General features: G+C 33.8%; 1 protein-coding gene across 11 annotated transcripts in view; it reads left to right on the top strand.

The window, feature by feature from the left end:
- The window catches only part of EPHA7 (EPH receptor A7), a 158,791-nt gene that overhangs the window by 126,107 nt on the left and 8,076 nt on the right, over window positions 1–24,608 (top strand). The window contains exons 6-16 of one of the 11 annotated variants that reach the window (XM_040627549.1): window positions 5,579–5,703; window positions 8,351–8,534; window positions 13,381–13,489; window positions 14,140–14,195; window positions 16,441–16,447; window positions 17,788–17,789; window positions 18,097–18,222; window positions 19,084–19,269; window positions 19,881–19,942; window positions 21,599–21,808; window positions 22,520–22,669. In XM_040627549.1, the coding sequence (XP_040483483.1) occupies window positions 5,579–5,703; window positions 8,351–8,534; window positions 13,381–13,489; window positions 14,140–14,195; window positions 16,441–16,447; window positions 17,788–17,789; window positions 18,097–18,222; window positions 19,084–19,269; window positions 19,881–19,942; window positions 21,599–21,808; window positions 22,520–22,669 (1,217 nt within the window). Of the gene's footprint in view, window positions 1–5,578; window positions 5,704–8,350; window positions 8,535–13,363; window positions 13,490–14,139; window positions 14,196–15,117; window positions 15,138–16,440; window positions 16,448–16,795; window positions 16,831–17,787; window positions 17,790–18,096; window positions 18,223–19,083; window positions 19,270–19,880; window positions 19,943–21,598; window positions 21,846–22,519; window positions 22,670–24,608 lie in introns of those variants that run through there. The other 10 variants (XM_040627551.1, XM_040627550.1, XM_008705041.1 and 7 more) reach the window with 10 other exon arrangements.

Raw genomic sequence — 24,608 nt, 5'->3', positions numbered from 1 at the left:
TAATTTAATTTTGAAAAAGATCAATTCATCTTCCACTGATTTTTTTTAACTACTTACAGAATGAGACTTGTCTGTTTTAGCCACAGATCATGCTTCTATCCATCCAAAAGTAATTTGACAGACATCTATTGCAAATGGATTGTTCATAATTGCTGCAGACTCAATTGCCCTTATTCCCATGCTTTTTCTTTCATATAAAATTTTATATTTATTGCTCATAATATTATTAGTGACCCTGTTTTTTTCACAGCCAGGAAGTTGAAGTTTAGTGAAGTCATGTTAGAATTTTTTTTAAAGATTTATTTATTTATTTGAGAGAGAGAGAGAGCACACACCAGTGGGGGGAGGGGCAGAGGGAGAGCATCATCAAGTGGACACCCTGCTGAGCATGGAGCCCCACAGGGGCACTCAATCTCAGGACCCTGAGATCATGACCTGAGCCCAAACCACGATTCAGATGCTTAACCGACTGAGCCACATGTTAGAATTTTTATCTATTCTAACATACTCTAAAAATGGAATCGATAATGTTACATGATAGATCCTCTCTACTTACGACCTAGTGTTTGTTCTTAAAGTAAATTTCTATATATTTTTATACATTTTTCCTGTAGTGTAAAAATGAAACATCTGTGGGGAAGAGTAAGAAAGCTAAAAGTTGCGGTATGAAATGCTAAGCTCCTAAGAGTACACATATTTGTTATTTCAAAGGATTGTTTAAAATGAATTCCAGGGGCACCTGTGTGGCTCCATTGGTTGAGTGTCTGCCTTCTGCCCAGGTCATGATCCCAGGGTCCTGGGATCGAACTCCGTCTCGGGCTCCCTGCTCAGGGGGCGCCTGCTTCTCTCTCTCCCTCTGCCCGCCGCTCCCTCTGCTTGTGCACTCTCTCTCTCTCTCTCACTGTCAAATAAATAAATAAAATCTTTAAAAAAAAATAAATTCCATACTGGATAGCAAATAAAGCTTTAAGTAAAGACTATTATTCTACTATTGTCAGATTTGCATTTGACTGTGTTCTAAAAATTTGTTCATTTTCATTTTTTGTATTTACCTAATGGAAATCTAACAACCGTCAATAGATTTAACAACTTGGGATGCATGGTAAAAGGTCATTTCATTCTTGTTAACCCATCTTACCTCATTGTGTTGTTTAGAAATACAAATATTATTTTTCACTCACCATTCTTTATTGAAATTCAGTCAGAGCACTTAACTGTAGTAAAAATAATGAGTAGTACAAATAAATTACTTTTTAAATCCAAAATCAAATTCATGAACTTCATTGAAGTTCTATTACACACACACACAAATCTTTCTTCCAAATGTATATTGGAGATTTTTTTTCCTATAAGACATTGCATTTTGAGTCCTAATTAAGATCAAAATTCCTTGACTCCATGCTATTTCAGCATAGAGTCTGACAGATCACATTATTAAACTCTGCTATCACTAACCTTTTTTCATAGACTTCATTAAAATTCCAGTAAGTCTGGAATTTTTTTTTTACTATGTGTATTAGTATTTTACTAGGTTTTTTTTTTATTACTATGTGTATTTGCTAGCATTAAACAAACAAACAAACAAAACTACCACAGAAACCTTAAAGCAGCACCCATTTATTATCTTCTAGTTCTATGGGTCAAAAGTCTGGGTGCAGCGGAGCCGGCCTCTCATCTGGAGGCTCTGGGGAAGCATGTGCAAATTCATTCATGTTGTTGTCAGAATTTGGGGTTTTTGTACTTGTAGAATTGTGGTCTCCATTTCCCTCCCTCTGTCAACGAGGGCCAGTCTTTGATCCTAAAAGCTACCCCCTGTATCTTCTCACGTATCTCATGTGGCCCCTCCAGCAATGGCAGGTTGATTTCCTCTCATGTTTCAGGTCTCGCTGGCCCCTCCTTCTACAGTATCTCTCTGGCCCTGGCTGGAGAAATTTCTCTGCTCCTAAGTGCTGATGTGATTAGACTGGGCCCACTGGCAAAGATCCAGGATAATATCTTTATTGTAAAGTCTATAACCTTAATTACATCTGCAGTGTCCCTTTTGCCATGTAATGTTGCATATTCACATGTTCCAGAGGAGTATGGACATCTTTAGAGGACATCTCATTCACCTACTATACAATGTTTTTAAATGGTCTTTTTCCTCCACTTCATGCTGGGAACTTTTTCCATACCTGTAGGTAAATTTACTTTTTAGTGGGAAAAAATGAAAACTTATGAATATTTTCCAGCTTCTGATTTAAATATATCTGCTATACTTGGATTTTAATTAGAAATTGGTTAAGATAAAAAATCTCACACAAGTGCTTGAAGCTCAAATCTGTAAAATGTTGATTGGTTCAGGTCTGTACATAAACCCACCATTCCTACAGATTATTTTTAAATTCAGAGCCCTCTACTAATACTTGCAGACCACAGATTTTACCTTTTCGGCTTGTTATTAGACTTTTGATTTCCTTTTGCATCAACTTCATCAACTTTGTTCTTATGCTGTTGAGATTTTCCACTTGAACCACAGAAACCCTTTTCTGAGTTTTCTAAGATCGTCTTTCACTGTCAATTGTAGAGACTCCATTTATGTCGCCGATAAGTCATGAGAATCTTCCGTGTGTTTCTTCGGTTGAAGTTAATTTTTATATTTGAATATTGCTAGAAACTTAGGTGAGAAATGAATCTGTTAATCATTTGTTGGAATCACTATTAAAGTTTTATATTTAAAAGCTCCTCTCTATGTGGTATTTGTTTTCCTACATTTTCCAATTCAGGAAATTTATTATTGTTGGTTACTGTTTATTAGCTTCACATCAATCCCGAATACAATAGGTTTTGTTTCACTTTGCTAATTAAAAAAATTATAACTTAAATATCATAACACCTAACTGGGTCTTAAGTATGTATATAATTTAGTTGTAGACATTTCTTTCCAAAATTAACTTCAGATTGTAGTTAATTGGGTATTTTGGTGTAACAGTGAGTGTATTGGTGAGATTGTTACAATGAGATTAATTTAGATCAACTATATTAAGCATAGAAATCATTATGTCTTAAGATTAAAGAGCCTTATCCACTCCAATTTTACTTTCACGTGGAAGTTTATCTGAAAATAATGAGTCTGTTAGAATCCAATTCGCTTAGAGATGTTTTTGTTTATAAGGTATATATCCTTATGCCTGAGAAATGGAAACTCAAGGGAAAATAATATCAATTGTCCTGTACCAAAATGTTGCATTTGAAGGACATAAGACAGACAAAGGTATTTCCTATCTTGCATTTTGCCTGTTCTCCAGGGCCATGTGCTGGTACGTCTAGCTCTGACCCTCTTAAATATGTGACTCGATATAGTATCAGCAAGGGACACATTTTTAAAAAGGAAATATCCAGGAAATCAGGAGTATAGTCATTTATAGATGTGTCTCCTTGTACAAAAGAGGGAAAAGTCGCTGTTAATGGTGTGATACGGGTTTCAAAATATCGTATATTACAAATGTATTTTTTGACATCTTTTTCCCCCAGCCCCCAAATTACCATAATTTTATTGGTAAAAGTTCTTTTCCAGGATGAAATAATGAATATAATTTTAGTGTGTAACTTGCAGAAATCAAATCTCGTTCTATACTTAGATTTTGCTGCGACGTGTCAGAAGCTAAATGAGGTACATATACCCCACGTCTTCTCCATACCTTGGAGAATTTGGTCTCTTCACCTTACTATTTAGGATAGAGACTAAGCAAAGTGTCGCATAGTTTGCCTTACACTGAAAATCACATTAAGCTAGGTGTGTTTTTTGAAAGAGACCTAGACGGCCCCTCCTAGCTCTCCACCTGTTTCCAATGAACGTATTTCCAAATGGCACACATCCTATCATTAACTCTGATCAGACACCAGCGGCCTTACTGAGTAGTTCGTGTATTGACTCCTGCAGTATTCTTACCTGTGCTGCATTCTATTTTTTACTAAAGTTTAAATACAGATTTTTTTTCAGAATGATTTTAAGTAGATTAGACTACTGGAAATTATTTGCTAAGTAGAATGTCACCTCAAAATTCGCTGGGGTTTCTGTTTCCCCAGGCTATGGCTTGAGGACGCAGCCTGAGAACATCTCAGGCGGCTCAAATATGCTAAGCAGGTTCTGGATGGAGAGACAAATCACTTTAGAAAGAAATTCTTCTTCGCTGCATAGATTCGGGTTTTAAAAGTCATGGCAAAAATAAGATTTCTTATTAGAAATTTGTTTCATTGGAAACATATCAGAAACGCATTTAGTCTGTAAACACAGTCTGCTGAGAACTCCAGCCGCATCCCCTAAAGGGAAAGTTGTTCCACTTAATCTGCCCTAGTTACGCTTCTGTTAGTAATCTGAGAGGAAATGGGAATCATGCATCTTCATGTCCTTCCCTCAAAATCACCAAGCCAGAAAGAAGTGAAAAATGTTTTTCCTAGACATTGATACAAGAAATTATTAAGAAGTAGAAGTAACAAAATAAAGTCAAAGGGATAAACATCAGAAGCTTGCTTAAACAGCTTTGGCCCCATATAATTGCTTTTCTGTCAGCAGGATTATTAACAATTTTGGACATCTGAAAATTAAATTAACAGCCTGAAAATATTTTACAGAATGAGATAGAGCATGATACATGAAACATAATGACCCCACTGAAATTCAGCCAAGCCCGTGCAGCTACTCATTTAGACAGAGAAGACAACTAGTTAATCATCACCGAGCAAATTAGACAGAGCAAATTAGTTTGCTACATTCCACAGTCTTAGCTACCAAAAAGAGTATATGCCACTAATTAGAATGAAAGGACTCTAGGCATATTATTATCTATATAGAAAGAGAGAGCAAAATTGTAGCTTGAATTGCTTCTATCAAAGCTTGAAACCTAGGTTACGTAGACAGAAATTACATGTGCAAGAGTGTGTGTGTGTGTGTGTGCATGTGTGTGTGTATTCACACACATTTAAGTAGCAGCAGCTTTAGCGTTCTCTTGCATTTTGACCTAATGAAGTGTAAAAAAATTTTCCCAAGGTTAATTGGAATTCTTTGGGAATACACACACACGCACACACACACATACACACAACACAGCTAAAACACAAAAACATTTTCAAAAAGTGTGATCCCTTTAAATGAACACTAAAGTAGCCATTTCATATAATTTTTTTCTTACACGGTATTAAACTATTTTTTTCTTTTAAAAAGTGTATTGCCACTGCATGTGAAGTAAATATTTGGACTTAGTTTATCACTGGAGATTAATCTGAAATCATATTTTGTAGCCTTAATTAGCATTCATTTGCTTAATTGTCATTCTCAGCCCCATCATTTCCATTTTTCACCAACTTGAACAATGCTATCTTCTGCTGTTTGCACTTTAATTTAAATTTCTATTAAGGTTTATGAACAGTAATAAGGTCCTGTTTGAATATTCATTAGCTTCTGAATTGTGAGCTATGAAAAGGTGCTTTCTTTTACCTTAATGAAACTGGCACAGCATGGGACTGATCAGTTGTGACATTTGATTTGAGGCATCCAGTGAATTTTCTCATTGTTTATTGACATGTCTTGTCCAAACAGCTCCCTCGCAAGTGAGCGGAGTGATGAAGGAGAGGGTGCTGCAGCGGAGTGTCGAGCTTTCCTGGCAGGAACCAGAGCATCCCAATGGAGTCATCACCGAATATGAAATCAAGTATTACGAGAAAGTAAGTGCTAAGAACAGCTGAAGTGTGCAGCCGATGTGTCTCATGTCATCCTACTGCACTGTAGACTAAACTTGGTCATTATGCCAACTATTTGGAGCTATTCTGAAATTCATAGTTAATTTTAGCCATTTTTAATAACCATCTTCTTGCATCTCAGGTTCATCATTATAATTATGATTTCTGTCTATTAAATTTCTGGGTTACACAAAGGAGACTATTCCATTAGTGGTATATTTGTTCAATTTTTGATATAATAATTAGATGTAGGATGTTTTAGTACCACAGGGCCATGCAGCCCCAACGCAGTTTCGAAGAATGGTTCTTTTAGGGTCTCTGCTTGGGCCCTTAATGATTTATTTATGTGGTTTCATTAATTATGATGGTGGCCTCAAATAATTTAGTAATTTGGACAAATAAAAATATTTTCCATGATAAATAATGCAGTTTCTCCAAATTTCAGAATCAGATGATGATATTCCACGCCTTTAAATTCCTCCTGAAATTCATTCTGCATATGTCATACTAATCATATCTACCACTTCTTCACACTCCTTTCTCCATGAGAAATAGGATGGCTAAAACCCAAGTGCTGCCCTTTAATCTCTTCATAATGGCTGAATTTTAGTAAATAGTGATATAATTGAGTGTATGAGTGCATTTATTTCCGACCCATCTGGAAGGGGGTGGGCACCCTGTTCACAAATTATTATATAGGCTCCACTTCACAGAAAGATCTGATGAAGGTTTGAAACACAGAAATGATTACTATTACTAATATTAATATTAGTAATTAATATTAATGTTATTATTAATACAAGTGTTACTTATTGACCTCAGTAAGTTAGCTAAAGTGCTATAATATACATAGCCATTTTAACCATTTAGACGGAATTTCAAAATAGGAGCCAAGCTTTGGAAAATCTTGGGAGCTGAATTGACTTGATTGAATAATTTAAATGCATACAGTGCATTAGCAATAGATACATTTTTTTCCCTTTGAAGAAAAAACAGTTTAAGATTAGTTTCAATGTTCAGATTAAGTTTACAATATTTTTGCTTATTATTTGCATTATGAATTTATGACTTCCCATGGCCAAAGTTACATTTTAAATACCTTATTTTTGTACCAGGTAATACTTTTCTTGCCTATCAGATGTGTTTCTGAGGGAATCTTTGTTTTTACTGTTGGTTTTGTTATGTCTGTTTTCCAGTGAGTGAGCTCTAAGAGTTTATAGTCAGTCCCTTCTGAAATTTCATCAGATTTCAAAAGCAATGAAATACACTTTAAAAATATGTTAAGTGGGTAAATGAGATTAAAGTTTCTCACAGTGCAAGGAAATATTTTGCACATCCTTAGTCTGGAATAAGTTTGTTCAAATACTTTCTTTTCTATTTTGCATGACAAAAACAGAATGTTTCTACATTTGCTGAACTTACAAATTTGGTAATTATTAGAACAGAATAGTATATTGCATTCTAACATATGTAAGCATGTTCTCTAGATATCATTATGTCATCTAATACGAGTTATGCCTAGTTCTTTTACTTGAGATAAATATAGATTTATAATACCAACAATTGTTTTTATTAATGATTATAATTAAGACAATCACAAATCAGCTTCACTAAGTACAGTTTAAGTATAGATTTATTTAAGCTTTTGCAAATATCAGTGTGAAGGCAAGTCAAACAACCAGACTGACATTTTCAGATTTCAATGAATAGTCTTATTGTCAGCATAGTTGAGCACCACTGTTTATTATAGAACGAATAAGAAACTGTCTAAAACTGTATATTTTGTTGGGTATATAGCTTTTTAAATAAAAAAGCCCATTAGAGTCTTATCAATTAAGCTTTAAATTTGTATTCTTTTGGATATCATTTTGATGGAGTTTTTTTATATTCTTGAGTTTTTATAATTATTTCATTCTTAGTCTTATCATATGTAATATGATAAACACATTTTTAAACTCTGCAAGCCTCAGTTTTCATGAAAAATGAGGAAAATTGAACTAAGTGATGTTTAAAATATTGCCAAACCATAAATTATACAGTACTTTAACTTTTATATTGAGAGTTTTAATTTAAAATATTCCATTAAATACTGTTTTGTAAAAGTGGTTTTATTCTGTGAGAAGTGTAGTTTTTAATGAAAGCAATTGATATGTCAGTATGGTGGTGGTATTAGCTAAATTTCTTGATTTAATACCTTTCTCCATTTTTTGCATATGGCCTTTTGCTTGCTGAATAACATTCAGGAAAAATATTAAAAGACTACATTATGAAGGGACGACCTCTACTAAACCATAGATTTTACAAGCGTACCTGGGTTTTGGTCAATAGGACATTCGATTGTATTTATGACTAAATAGTTCCTGCCACCGTGCCCTCTACCAACAAAGCAAAAGCTCAAAACATATAAATGGTTTAACAAAATTATTTCTCTTTGAAATTTATAGAACAAAGGCATGTGTTCACATTTCCATTTTATATTATCTTAGAAACAACTCAATGTTATAATATTCCACAGGGTACAATGTAGCCTTTATAAAAACAATGCAGCAAATTGAAATAAATTGCGAGAATTGGCTGTCAGATTGCCTGGTTGCAATTACAATTAAATATTCCCTGAATATATTGTTTCTAGGATCAAAGGGAACGGACCTATTCGACAGTAAAAACCAAGTCCACTTCAGCTTCCATTAATAACCTGAAGCCAGGAACAGTGTATGTTTTCCAGATTCGGGCTTTTACTGCTGCTGGTTATGGAAATTACAGTCCCAGACTTGATGTTGCCACGCTAGAGGAAGCTACAGGTAAAATGTTTGAAGGTAATTACCACCTCTGGTTTGGATTCTTATTCTCTAGAACTGTCATATTTTTTCCAATATTGAGGGCAATGATTTGATTCAAGATTATTTTTATATTTAGAGGTGAATATATATGCATAAATATGTACTTTGTAAAGGTTATACAGAGTAACAATTTAAAATTTGCTGTTTTGTTTCTCAGTGTGAGAATCCGATAATTTATATTAGTCTCTTTAATACACGCTGGGTTTTTGTTTTTGTTTTTTTGGAAAAGATGAAGTCAGAAATAGAAACAGGACTTGTTCAATTGTGTATTGCTGTTTTTGTAGAACCCAAAACAACATTACTCTGGTTGTGTCCATTGAAGGTGCTCCTTCACAGAAACCCCAAAATGAAGCCAAGATATACACAGGGTGGGCCAGGGAAAGACAATCTATAAGAATCAGTGTTAATTTAAGCTACGTGAGTTTTAGCAACAATTTCAAAAATTGCAGTTCAGAGAGAAGATCGTAAAAGTTGTATTTATTTTTATCATCTCTTTTCATCTTTTGTAACATGTTCCAAGCATACTAGAGAATATATTCAAAGTATATATGAAATATTAAGAATATAATTAAATGAATATCTCTGTATCAACCACTCAGCCTAAAAATAGAATGTCACCAGATCTTGAATCCCATTTATCATTTTGTTTGTTTTATAATTCCGCAGAACATAACAAAAACGCATGTGTCTATAGTGTACCACAAAAAAGCAGATGTATGTGGGAATGTGTGTCCCAGTTTACTGTCAGAGTGCAAGTTCAGAGCAACCTGAGTACTATGCTGGTTGTTCTTCCATTAGCTGAGGAATCAGGGTGCATTTCTGTATTTTGGGGTTCTTGATTTCTCCTGATGTTACTGCTCAGGGACAGGATTTACCTAGCTGTTACCTTGTCATCTTGCCAGTGTAATCTTCCCACACAATTCTAAACAAAGGTGAACTAAAAAATATTATGTGATTTTTCTTTCCTCAATTTTTAATAAAAAGTTTTTAAGTAAATTAAATTGGTACAATTTTTATCGGTTATTTTGACTTCAAAAAATATTTTCACAGATCTTTTAAAAGGCAAATTGGCAAATATTCTTTGATTAGAAAATGCTTGTCAAGTTTGCTAACCGTATTCTTCTTTCAAAATATTTTGCAGTGTTTTTAAATTAAGCAGTAACTCTCAGAACCTCAAATAATAAAACATACATTGAAATAAATTTGAAATATAAATCATTTATATAGAATTATAGACACAAAGACATCAATTGGAAAAATGTCACATAATTTTGTGTGATAAGCTTAACACCATTATTCTTTATTATCTTCTTAAAATGGAGTATCTAAGATTAAAAATGAGAACATCTAAGTTCAATGGCCACAAAAACATTAAAGTGTTGTACATTAAGATTTCAACATTTGAACATTTGAGTGGTCTTTTATCAGATGTGTTCTAGTAGTTTTCAATTTAGACTGATCTCAAGATACTACTTTGTGATTTCTCATATAATAAAACACCTTAAATGATGTTTTATCATATTCGAATGAATAGCTTAAACTAGTTAGACACATTAGTTAGCTCACATTTACCTAATCATTCTTTATCAGTTAAACCTCTAAGTTTGAATTTCAAAATGAATTTGTGCATTGTGCTGACTTCATAAGTTGAGAATATTGGGCCAAACTATTTTTTATTGATTCCTGAGATTCATAGATATTATTTTCATTATTTCAAAAATTAAGCATCTAAGGTTCAAAGAGAATAAGATGCAGTAGTAAACTGGAATGATCACATGAAATGAATGTTAAAACTAGATTTTTGCATTAGAGAGAATTTATGATTTTTATCATCAGACTATTCTCTTCCATTGGAATGTAAAGTTGGTGAAGGAATGATCCATATGTCTTTTCCTTGCTATTGTCTTGCCAGTTCCTACTATCAGTGCTTGACATATAGAAGGCACTCAATAAATAAGCAAGGATGACCTCACAGTCATCCACATAGAACAGATTACCACTGTCAATCAGTGCTAGGAGACATGTTTCTGGTTTTACATCTCAGTTCTTCCATGTCCAGTTGTGAGACTTGGCATGAGCTCAGGTACCCTAACTGCTAGCATAGCAGTACCAAACTCAGTGGTATTCTGAATATTACCTACAGTACACAGAGTGCACATGGAAAGTCTCAAGTCAGCTTTTAATTTATTATTTAGCACAGCCACTCCCAAGCTTTTGTTCTATTAAAAAAATACTGAGGATCTCCAAAGAGATTTTGATTATTTGGATTACATCTATGAATATTCACCATGAGAAATTAAAACTGAGAAAACTTTAACACACACAAACACACATTTTGTGTGCCATCAGAGTAATGATGTTTTCACATGTCATATAACTTCTGGAAAACTCAGCTGTGCACCTGTGAGCAAATGAGAGTAAAAAAGGCAAGTAACATCATATCATATAAAATACTTTTGACCCTGCAGATCCCCAGGAAAGCTCTTGAGGGACCCTTAGGTTTCCAGACCACCCTTTGAGAACTGCTGACTTAGCACGAGTTACTCACTAAGAATTAGGGATGCAGAGAGACACATGACACAATCGTGCTCTGTACAGTGAAGGAAACTTGTACACAAATTCTGCCATACAATTAAGCATGGGGCTGCATGACCCAGTGCTATCAGAGTGTCAAGAAACAGCGATTCACTGTGCTTGGAAGGAGGGAAAAAGTGAACATGCCACCAAAGAGAGGTCCCTTGAGCAGTGTTTGAAAAGGGAAATTAAACAGATTATTCCATTGCACATATATCCTAAAATCCCCATCTCTTCAGAGTCAATACTACTGTTTTTACAATTTTAAAACCATGATGTGATGATTATGGCACTTACGAATTACTTTTAAAATTTATTACCCATGAAGTAGATGAAAATATTAACCATAAATGTTGACTCTGGAAAGATTAAAGTATAACCCTGACTATATATAAAAACGTATAAATATTCACAAATTCTAATCATCATTCACCTGAGTTCAGTTTTCTCGTTGGAGTTCTGTTTCTGACACTAAGGCAGAACTGAGCCCAAGACAAGCAAAGAATTAGACCCATGGGACACAGCGATTGAATGGAAACAATTTCTACTCGTGCGTGTGTAATTTTTTCCTCCCTCATGAACAGAATTACTCTGTTCTTTTTTCTCTCTCCCTCAACATCTAGATATCTAGATATATAATATATATAAGAATATATATCTATCTAAATATATATATCGAGAGAGAAATACATATATAGATTTATATATATATGTGTATATATATAAAGACAGATACAAATTTAAAATAAACCAAACCAAAAAAACAAAAATACTTGAAATCTTTTTTGTTGTTGAAAAATAATAGGCTGCAATTCAGAAATTGAAGCCTGAAAGTTTTGTTTTTCCCACCCTCCCCCCCCTTGCTCCCTCAGGGAGCAAATCAGCAGGTGCCGTATTAGCAAGAGTGTAAATACCTTTGTTCAGAAACTGTCTATTACACGGGAGCTACTTCACTGTTTTTCGATAGAAGATCTGTCTATAGTTAGCTTAGCATAGGTATACAAAATTAAGAAATGAATTGTCAAGAGGAGAACATAGATAAATAGAGAAGGGCCAATCAGAAAAAACTTGATGCTGCCTATTGTGGCAAGACATACTCTGCCTACGTATAATTTACTTCCCTGGAGACCCAGTCCCTCGCCACCACCAAGAAGTAGTATTTTCCATCCTGCCTTATATTAAAGATTACAGCTGTGGATTGTTTCAGCAATAAGCAAACTGTATTAGTTTGATGTTGTATATTAAATGATATTTGCAACCTGGATCATTTGTTGAAATACACATTCTCATTGTTTTTACACTCCTTTGATTGTTTTATGAAATCTGTACTGGTATTGGAAATATAATACTCTGGGGAAAATATGACAATTATGAGTTATCATATAAGTAGAACTTTACTAATTTGGAAAAATGGAAGTGAGAAGGCCATGTGACTCGATGAAGAATCGGAATCAGGGCCTGCTTTAGAGGACACATAAACACATACTGCTCCCCAAGAGACTCTCAGAAAGGTCCAACTGGGCTTGTCTTAATAAGCATAGAAGAATCACTTAGCCTTGTACAGGAAGTATCTGCAATTAGATAATGCTAAAATGTTTTTTAAAGTACTTGCGGAAAGTTTGCTTTTTTGTAAATAGCTTACCTCCTCTGTAATCTTAAACTCTCAAATGCGTGGATAGCATACTTTGTCAAATTAGTACAAATACTTTTACTCACCTTTTCCCTGAATTATGGTGCATTATAAAATCAGATGATTTACGATGATTCCATGGTGATTTTTATTTTATATTGATAATATGAGAGATAAAGCACTTAAGATGCTTTGAAAAATGCAGAGTATATATTTTGTTCCCTTTTTCACATATCAGAAAAAGAGACATGGAGATCGAATACCTTCCTGGGGGGAAAAATGGAGATTTAATAACAATTGTAGATCAAAGATTTCTCTCTGTTGATTCATAACTAAGTTTTCAGCAACTAAGCAGGGGATAGCCATTCGATAAGGCATTTTACAGGTGTCTTTTATAGCTGAGGAGTATAAAGTAGATGAAAGTATTGTCCTTACCATGCCCTTAAAATGCAAAAAATAAGCGTTTATTTAAGTTTATATTATTACAATATAATGCATTCATTTAAAATTAGAGGTGAATTAAAAAGCGTAGGTATCTCCTATTCATAAGATTTTGTTTACCCTCTCAAGTTCTTACATGGTGTTGAGTGTTTCTGAACCTATTTTCTCTCTTTCCAGCAACAGCCGTCTCCAGTGAACAGAATCCTGTTATTATAATTGCCGTGGTTGCAGTGGCAGGAACCATCATTTTGGTGTTCATGGTCTTTGGCTTCATCATTGGAAGAAGGTAAAACACAAATTTGTTCTAATCTTTAACACAGAATGTATTGATTTTTCAGAATTATGTCAGCCTATTACTTACTATTTAGTGTATTAGAATGTTAGAAAGTAAATGCAAACACTCTTTGTCTGGTATGAGATGTTACAGGTCAATACATTTCCCCTCTCCCAAGGTCAAAATACAGTGTGAGCTTAATCTTTCACTGCCTTTAGTTTAAGAGCAATGAGTGTTATAATTTCTGTTGGGTGTACTTTTATTGGTTACTTTCAGTTAGATTTTCATCATAAGTATAGGAGATAGCTGGGGAAAGATGTACGTGTTTAGTTTACTGGTCAGTGGAGACCATTTTAAATCTGTTGTTGCTGTTGTTTTTCAGAAAAAAGTATAAGCAAATATTCACTCACTGATAAATCTAAATCAATGAAGTATGTTCCTTCTACATTATCTCACACAAAGACTTTATACTCTGTACAGTTTTTAGTCATATGAGTTACTATATTATTATCAATGGGTTCATAACTATGGACAGGAATTTTTTTGTATTTTGTTTATTGCTCTAACTGGCATGTTGTCAAAGAATTAAGGTATGTTGTACTGAATTTTAAATATATAAAGTAAGATCATTAATTGACATCACAAATCTGATTTTTTTCTAGGCACTGTGGTTATAGTAAAGCTGACCAAGAAGGGGATGAAGAGCTTTACTTTCATTGTAAGTGTTTGGCTTTTCTTTATTATTATGCACCCCAATTAATACAGACACCTGGTTGTTAGTATTGGCATGAATAAATTCCTAATGTCTCATGCTTCGAAGTACGTAATGAGCTCAAAATGTTGCTTTAAAGCATTTGAACAAGATATTTAGAATGAAAATCATATGATGTGAATTTTAAAAACATAAAACAGTTTGAGAAATGTAATCTCTCACAAGAAATTATAATATTCCTGCAGGATATTTAGCTGCTCTTAGGGCACGATTTTTCCTTTTGCAAACTTTGCCCCAGTGTTTCATACCATTCTAACAAAAATCCATTAAAAGTTGCATGGCCTGTCTTCCAGCTAAGGAATTCATTTAGAAGTAGAAGGGCAGAGCCTTGTTTTCCCACCCAATGAGTGACGCTACCATGAAAGACAGAGCTGCAGAGCCTCTTTCGCTTAGGCTACTGTACATTGTCCATCGGATGGATATTTCCCCCAATATGGATTGCATAATAATAGGATTCAATCCTCCACTGTTTTTCTGTGGATTTGGGTTACCGGATTCTTAAAAGTTGATTTTAGAAATCACATTCAGAAGAGATCTTCGGAAACCAAAGAAAAGAGATGCCCCTCTGCATTAATCTTATTCCTGTTGCAATGTGGGTAGCCAGGAAAAAAAACCAAATGAGAGCTATGCAAATAAATGTTATTACTTCATGTAGCCAAAGTAAAAACCTCACGATCATATGATTTGAGTTCGGACAATTAATGATGTTCTTATCCAAACCCATTGTTTTTATTGTTAATCTTTAAAAATATTAAAAAACAATTGTATTTATTTTTCTTGGTAGCATAATCTTTACCAAAATTTCTCATGGATAGATAAATTTCCTAATTGGCCTAAGAATTACATCGATCATTGTGTTATTTATCAAATTACTTTGTCAGTATCTAAGAAGATATTGTCATGTACCCGTCCTAAAGTCACAAAAATGTATAAACATCAATCAAGAAAATGTGTGGTTTAAAGACACAAATTGTGAGCACTGTTATTAACATTACTATTATTATCAGTGATGAGAGTGCCATGGGCAGTTTATAGAGATACACAGAAAAAATGGAGGTTACATTTTTTTTCTCTTTCACAACATGAGAGAGTATTTGTAACACTTCCCCAATGGGAAGGAGTAAATAGAAACTTGATTGCCTAAACTTTTATATCTAGTTTAAAATGTATCTAAAAGAGTTATCTATAATTCCTAAAATGCCCAATTCTACCCATTTTGTGAAAAATTTGATGACAGAATCATTTAATTTTACCTTCATCAGTATGTCACTTTTCTTTCCCTTATTGAGTATATCTGAGACATCCCCAAATTATCAAATACGTTTTAGCTTATTTGCTTTTAGCTTTCAGGTTAATGCAGAAGGTAAATTGAAATACGGCTTACCTAAAACATGTTGTATCACCTTATGCTAAATTGTCATCACTTGGTTTTAATATTTTGATGCCATTTGCTTTTTTTTACATTTGACATCAAGTTTGTAATCAGAAAAAAATAGAGCTGTATGTCTTACTTGCTGACATAGACAAGATAAACTTGGTATATAAAAACAGTTTTCATCTCCAAAACAAAATATCAATGGTGGTTTTAAGATATTTAACACTCATGAGAAATGTAAATGAGATATTAAAATACAAAAAAGCTTGTACTCTTAAACTGAGAGAAGCAACAAACCAGAGTATTCAGAAATTGTTAATGTTTTCCTATTTTAAAACATCCATTTTTAAATGAATAATGAAAAACTAAAGTGCACTTAACGATATCCTACCCTGGTAAATGCTTGATATTTTCGAATCACCTTTTTTACAGAGATATCTTTTCTTGTCATTTGATGAGTACCAGGCATTTTATTTGATTTTATAGCTGTGTGTAAAATACGTAAAGTACAAAGCTATGGTCACCAGCTATTTACAAGTTGGTGTCCTTTTATTTCGTTAGTATACAGACAATTTTCTTAGGTGCTAAGACACCAGATTGAATTTTTACAGAAACATGAAAGCAACCATTTAACTAGCTTTTAGAGCACTGAATTTAATAGAATGTCCAGTCATTTGTATCAGGCGCCCTCAACTCTCCGTGGCCCCAAGTGCTACATTTAAAGACATAAACACAATGGAGAAGTTTAGTGAAGCAATTCCAATTTACATTTTGTTTCCTCCTACCATTTCTTCTAACAATGTCTTTGAATCCAAGCTGGGCAGTATTTCATGTTTTTATGCCAAAATTGCTGTGGCCTGTCAAAATGTTTTATGACAGCTTGAATAAAGAACCATCAGAGACCCATTTGAGATGCAGAAGGTTACCTCCAATCTAGCTCCCTTATCACAAAACAAAACCAGAAAAACAATGAAAGAGCAAAAGAAAGAAAGAGAATAAAAAGGGAGAAGATGGCTCATTCTCCATCTGCCTGCCAATCTAGGAGGTTAACCTATTGTTTTCTTCCCTTCTCTCTTTTTCTCTTCCCCCCTCTTCCCTGTACTCCTTCTTCTCTCTTTTCTCTTTCTATCCCCTCTCTCTTTTCTTCTTGTGTTTTTTTTTTCATGTTCAGCTTTAGTAACAAATGAGCATCTGTCAGTTTTATAAACTGCAACAATAATTGTTTAAGACAATCAATTTTGGATAAACAATCAACTACAGAATAAATCAAGATTTTTAAATCCCATTTTCTTTAGACATTCTGCTTTTTGTTTGTTATGTGTTTATTTTTAAAAATATAATTTTAATTTAATGTGATGACATAAGCACAGTTAGGCTGCAGTGTAATACATAAAGAAATATATTGTTCTCACAATAGTAAGATTTAATGAAAAGATTGTTCAGTGGCTTTGTTAAAAACAATAAAGTTTTTTTGAGGATATAGTGTAATTCTTTTTATTGCATTAATATAACCAAATATATGCCTATCTATCTTATCTTTGTCTTTAACCAAATGATTAGATTTGGAGTACATTATTGTAATTGAATTTGATTTAAAGTTGACTTAGCATTATCTGTTACCTGCATGCTTCTGGGTGCATTTTAAGAAGATTTTAACTTTTAAGATGAATCTATGTTGTTTGAATTTTGACTACCTTTTCTGAGGCATATTGGCTACCTCCTTCCAGAGCCTTATAATTGAAAGTTCATATAAACCATTCCTCTTTCAAATTGCTGTCATACATGGTTAGCAGATCCCAGGAATATTGTAAATTTTCTAACTTTACTCTGCATTTTGTACATCTGGCCTCTACTGCCCTTCAAGGTGAAGATGAAACTGTGTCTTTAGTAGATTTCTCTCTGATTCTGTGATAGCGGTCCCTCACATCTTGTACTAATTTTATGTATATGTCAACGGTGGTTGGTCTTTAAGAAAATAAATCAAAAGAATAAGTAAGATGTCTAAATGTTTTTAATATTGCTGTCAGTGTAGTAGGCTACCTGTAAATGAAATGTCTTCTTTTCCCAGTGTATTAATTTGATTGATTGACTGACTGATAGATTTACAAATGTGTTTCCAAGTCCATTACAAACCTCACTATGGCTTGAACTATGCCATGATAGCAGTGAATTTAATTAAACCTCCAGTCTGATAAGAGTCCTGTCAGAGAATTTTGGTGATGTCTTTTGTTGATTTACTGGAAAAGCAATTCAGTTAGTAACCTATGAGCTGGATCCTATGTTACCTATAGAAGCTTGCAGATAATACCTATACGCCAACAGACTGAAGTAGTCTGTTAAAACTGCTGTGAATCAGGTGGTGTGGAAGCAAGTTCACTGTTCCAAGGAGCACTCTGCATAATGAAATTCCTGGGCTGACTGCACAATAAGTGCGTTGCTTCATCACAGTCATGCTTTCTTACATCATTACAGTTAAATTTCCAGGCACCAAAACCTACATTGACCCTGAAACCTATGAGGACCCAAATAGAGCTGTCCATCAATTCGCCAAGGAGCTAGATGCCTCCTGTATTAAAATTGAGCGTGTGATTGGTGCAGGTAAGGCTGTTGTAGCTTCCTTGTTCAGCTGTTCCATTTAGCCAGGATCGAAAGTCATACATCATAATGACAGGCAAATAATTATACCTCAAGTATAGAACTTTTGCATTTACCTGAACTGTTGGAAGCAATGAGGCTGTACTTGTTTATGAGAGCTCAAGGAAAAAAAAGGGAAAAAGAAGCATATGGCACAGAGAATCTGTGTATCTTTTGTCTTCTGTTGGATTTTTAAGATAGCGTTCTACTGGCAGCTACTTAATAGTTCTGGCCTGTTGTTTAGGAAATGACTTAGTAATTTTTTTTTTTTTTAATTAGAATGTTCCCGAATTTTGCTGGAATATACATTTCCTCTTACTTGTTTTACCGTCTTCTTGCCAGGCTTTCATGCTTATCTTTTTTTCATGTATTCGTGGGTATCAGTTAGCCTTTTAATTCCATGCAGAAAATTAATATGTGTGAATTATTTAAAGGAATATTATTTCCTACGTATACAACATATTTTCATAGTAATTATACATGTTGGATTCAACTCCCTTGAATTTAGCAGTCATGGTGCATACGAATTCCAGACTTTGAAGTTTTTAAAAAATATTTGCTTCTCAAACAGTAAAAGCAATCACAGTGTTCAGAATTTGCAAATGCGCCCTTATGCTAAATTTAATCATCAGTGTACATTATATACTATATTTCAAATCTAAATGTTTTTTTCTTAAGAAGTTTGCATTAATCCAGTTAAAAAATTACAGTAGCTTGTGTAACAGTTTCGCAAAGCTTAAAATTGTTTTTTAGAATTATGCATTTACCTTGCAAGAAGAAAATATTTTTGAAATTAAAATACACCTGCCTATTCTATTACTTCAGGAGAATTTGGAGAAGTCTGCAGTGGTCGTTTGAAACTTCCAGGGAAAAGAGATGTTGCAGTAGCCATAAAAACCCTCAAAGTTGGTTACACAGAAAAACAAAGGAGAGACTTTTTATGTGAAGCAAGCATCATGGGGCAGTTTGACCACCCAAATGTTGTCCATTTGGAAGGGGTGGTTACAAGAGGTAGATATTGATATCTTTCATTTATCACATGGACTGTAAGAAATTAGTGTTATTTTGTACCTAATTAAAAAACCAAGTCATGAATATATTGCATATTCTAAATGAATGTTTTTTCTTGGTATATCACAGACTAACTTCTTCTTTTATGTTACTACCTCTGAAAAAAATCAGGATGAATGAAGGCAGGATGAGAGTTAAAGAATAAATCTGATAGACAGATGGAGTGACTGATATCTTCATTCAGCTTCAACAGCCATAAAAGTGATACACTTTAGTCTTTACATTTTATATCAAGTGTCATTTTTTTTCTGAGTTTCATTCATAGAGCAGGAGTCAGAACACTCTGACTTTGTTGTTTAATTTTGTGAATCATAACCGTCTTCCAAACAGACATTTAATGACTGTGAGTTCAGCAGCAGCACTGGGGACATTAGAAACACTCACAGCTCACACATTCAGCCTTTCAGAAGAGCACCACATATCTCACAAGGGTGAGAATGGGAATAAGCCTGAAGTTTAGGTTATGGTTCCTGAAGCAATGCTTTTTTTCTTATATATATATGTATGTGTATATATATATGTGTGTGTGTATTTTTTTTTTTTAATTTTAGGGAAACCAGTCATGATAGTAATAGAATTCATGGAAAATGGAGCCCTTGATGCATTTCTCAGGGTAAGAAACAAAATTATCCTCTCATTCTAAATATACTATCCATATTACCACTATAATTGTTTGGTTTTTTTTACAGTATAAAACGTAAACATTATAAACTTTAACAGATCAGAAAATTGCCTTTAAAAAGGCAGATTAGATTAAAGATCAGAGTCCTAGTCTGGATTGAACTAGAATCCTTTTGAGCACGTAAGTGATACATTGTGGTTTAAACAATAGTATTCATGAATATATTCCCTCAAATACAAAGGATGCCTACCAGAAGCCTTTTAATTTGAATACATGTTATAGAGTAACATTTTACTTTTTCAGTACAAAGAGGTAATACAGAGAAGACTAAAAAATGAGATAACCATTCAGTATTAACATGATGATCCCAATTCTGTTCTCTGGAACCATTTCTGTCTTATTACTATGTGAACACTGAATGTAATAGAATTACTAACATTTTGAAAATTAATAATATGTGATTATTTTTATAATAAATTCTAAATATATAAACATACATATTTTTGCTCTGAGACTTTTCACCTAAGAATGTAAACACCTGTTAACATTTTTCCAAATGCTGAAGAGAATATAGTCTAAAGAATAAGAGGACATGTGGTTTTATCATATGTAATCTGGAATGATACATTCAATTTAAATTATAAACAATCAGAAGATTGAGAGAAATTTTTATTCTGCACCTTTATGATATGCATAACTCTCAATTCTTTGGAATAAGGCAGCACCTGGCAAGTTTATCAACTCAAACCAATATCCTCATGCAACATATTTACGATTCAGTTGGAGAAATCTGTGAATTAAAAATGGCTTAGAGGGGTGCCTGGATGGCTCAGTCGTTAAGCCTCTGCCTTTGGCTTGGGTCATGATCGCAGGGTCATGGGATAGAGTCCTACATTGGGCTGTCTGCTCAGTGGGGAGCCTGCTTCTCCCTCTCCCTCTGCCTGCCGCTCTGCCTACTTGTGCTCTCTGTCTCTATCAAATAAATAAATAAAATCTTTATTTAAAAAAAATGGCTTAGAAATAGATGGTGGCCAGTCTGGTTGTAAAGAGCTCTCAATCCCATTTGCTAGTGCATCTGTTTTAGAGAATCTTTGTTGCAAGTAATGTTCCCACCAACAGCAGAACAAGGAAAAATATAAAATGAAAACAAAATCAGCCAGGATAATCATTTTCTACTTCATAGTTTTTCTTCATCTTTAATCAAAAACTTTCTCCTTTCCCTTTTTTATCTTCTGGAGAAAAAAATCTTAATCTTCATCCCTTTGTATATTTCTAGATTGTATAATTTTTAGCAGGTGGAAAAAACACTTCGTTGTCAAGGATAATATTTTCAGATACTCCATTGCCTAACTTTGACCCAAAAATCAGTGTATACTTTTGGACCCACATAATCTGATACTATTTTTAATCAGTACAAATAACATATCAATCTAAATAACTAAACGATTACCAAAACTCAATTTTGTATTATTGGAAGGTCAGTCGAATCAGCACCTGTTTTGTTTTTCACAAATGTCTGTATTATATAGAAAATTAGTTAATAAATCTTATTATACTCTAGTAAATGACTAGTATGCAGACAGTTTTCACAGCAATTTTTTCCCTTTGAAAGTACAGTGAAGGACTTTTGTTCTTGTCTTCCTGTAGAAACACGATGGGCAATTTACCGTCATTCAGTTAGTAGGAATGCTGAGAGGAATTGCTGCTGGAATGAGATATTTGGCCGACATGGGATACGTTCACAGGGACCTTGCGGCTCGCAATATTCTTGTCAACAGCAATCTTGTTTGTAAAGTGTCAGATTTCGGCCTGTCCCGGGTTATAGAGGACGATCCAGAAGCTGTCTATACCACAACTGTAAGAAAAAGTCTCTTCCTGCACCTCTTTGTCTTCCAAAGGTTTTCCTACCAAGAAAACAGGACATAATATGAAACTAAACAGTAGAAAAGAGGCAAACTCACCTCAGCTTTTTGTTGTTGCTGTTTTTTCCTTTTGCAAGAATCATTGCTGCTTTTTCACCCTGTATAGACTAAGAGAAGAAGTGAGATCAGAATGGCAACATGCTTGTCTTATTAGCAAGGTGTTCATATGCATAATACAGTTTTATACCATAACATCTAGTTGCTAGCTTTCATAATTGTAGCAGAGAAATATAATCTCATTTTAAACAAAGATTTTAAAAGATTATTAACTATGCGAATTCTTACAACTTTTGTGAGATTAGAAAAAAAAGGAAAATATATGAGGATTTAGTGAAATTGCCCACATTTCCTTCCACTTTAATAGTTATGTTGCCTTATTGGTCATTGTCTTTTGACTAGACTCTTGCCCTAAGATCACCAAAGGGCCCATTAAATTGAGTTGCCTTAAAAGTGAAAACTTGTAATGACATTTTAAAAAACAGATTGGTAAGTTTAAATACACTTAGAGAGATTCAAGGTGGATAGGTGGGATACTGCTGAACTGCTACCCAAATATACAAATGTTTAACTGTAGCTTTATGGTTCTGCTATAAATGATTTATAAGTTATTATGCATATTTAAAATTTCAATTTCTTTTTATAACAGGGTGGAAAAATTCCAGTAAGGTGGACTGCACCTGAAGCCATCCAATACCGGAAATTCACATCAGCCAGTGATGTATGGAGTTATGGAATAGTCATGTGGGAAGTTATGTCTTATGGAGAAAGACCTTATTGGGACATGTCGAATCAAGATGTAGGTGTTACACTAGTTAAACAAAAAGGATTTCATACGTTAATATCCATTGTTATTGGAACATGTAGGTAATGGCTCATAAGAAGAAACTTTTATAGAATTAGAAAAATATGATTGCTGAGTTTCCACAGTTATTCCCACAAAAATTACCATAAATTAGTGGTTCAATTAATTTCATTTTGAAGAATTGCTTTTTCTCTTCTTTTTTTTTAATCCTCTTGATGTAACAGAAGCGTACAAAAGAGATGTCCTCCTAATAAAGATAATGATGTTGTGCTTGCGCAGCTGTAGTGGGAAAGTCACATGAGTAAAAGAGTCATTTGCAGAGAGGAGGGGAAGGAAGGCTGTGGTTGTTTGTTTTGTTTTTTTTGTCTTCAAAGCTTATCTTTCTTTTGCTCTTAATGTCCTGAGAAAACAGGTTTAAACTATCTATTGTTGGTTGATTTGATTAAATTTTAATTTCATGAGACAAACTAGATGTTATATATTGGTAAGTGTTTCATAGTGATATTTTAGAATGGAATCACAATGGGAGTAGTTTTGGAAATTCCTGAAAAATTAGCACTTAATTAAATATGCATCTGGATACACACTAAAGCATAAAACATGCTGTTATCCTTTGAGAAAAGAAGGTGATGGCAGTTCTTGGGGGCATACATCTCACACCAAGAGACCATTTATAAGACAATATAGCATAAGTGCAAGTGAATATTTGCTTCTATTAGGTTGAATTTTATGAAATTGGCATTCGGTTAGGTCAGAAACTTTCAAATACTGACAGATTCATATAGTTCAACATACTGAAAATGTGAGTGAAATTTAGATAAAAGTAGAGCAAGTGTAAAATGTAGGTAGGTACCTGGATTTGAACTGGAGCTCTGAGAAGACTTTGGTTCATAACTGAGAGAATTTACCAAGGGGGCACACTGAACAGTCCAGAAGCAAAAGCTCAGCAAAGTGTAGAGGTGAACCAAATAGACTCACTGTCCTAGAACAGAGATGTGCATATTGCTAGTGATTTGATGTGCAGATTAAGTTGGGGCAAATTGATGAAAGGCTTTATGAAGGAGTTTGGAAATGGTATAAATGCATGTTCTTGATGAGTGAAGAAGTAAGTGGTGCTTGAGGAAAGTCTGTACTGCCATTTAAAAGAAGGATGTGACCAGCAAACTGGAATAGTGAATTCTTGAAGTATTATATAAACATGGACAGCAATAGAAGCTCACTAAAGTTAAAATTGAGTTATTTTTCAAAACAAGGTTGCAAGCATTGTTCTATCAAATCAGTATTGGGGGTTTATTGTTAGAATTTACCGTATCAAATTCCTAAAACTTGTAAATAGTTATTTTTTGACAACTTAAGTCAGATCGTTTGTTGGTAAGGTTGAACAAGTTTCTGAATTAACTGAAAAGTTCACAGCCTGAAGAGGTGGACCGTTTAAGTCATCTAAATGTTTTAGTGTTTTGAACTGAGAGATGACATGAAACTTTTTTTTTGGTTTTGGTTTTGCTTTTGGTTTTTCAAAGATAAAAGTCTAAATGATGAGTCCGTTTGGCAGAGGCAAAGTTGTTAATATTTGACAGGACTCAGTGTCAAAGATTTCATGGACTGTCAAAATGTGGGCAAACAAATCCTTGGGGCAGAGAAAGAGAAATATTTACATTCCCTAGACACTCAGTGGAGTTTCATTTCTTTTGACACCTTCCTTCTGTACTAGATTCAAACATAAAAGGAATGACAGGAATATAAGATGACTTAAATTCAAAGTTCACTTAACTTCCAAAAAACAAATAATAGAAATGGTTAAAGAAGAAAAAAAATCTTCAATTTTAATTTTTAGAATTCCTTAAATATTCTTTTTTCCTGAAAACAAAATGTCAAAAATATATAATTAGTGTATCAAGAATTAATAAATATTTTTCTTGATCAAATGAAATTA

Source organism: Ursus maritimus, unplaced genomic scaffold (assembly GCF_017311325.1).
Source record: "Ursus maritimus isolate PB19 unplaced genomic scaffold, ASM1731132v1 scaffold_13, whole genome shotgun sequence".
Classification (NCBI taxonomy): Eukaryota; Metazoa; Chordata; class Mammalia; order Carnivora; family Ursidae; genus Ursus; species Ursus maritimus.
Note: the sequence above shows the minus strand (reverse complement) of the source record. Positions and strands in the feature narration are given on the sequence as shown.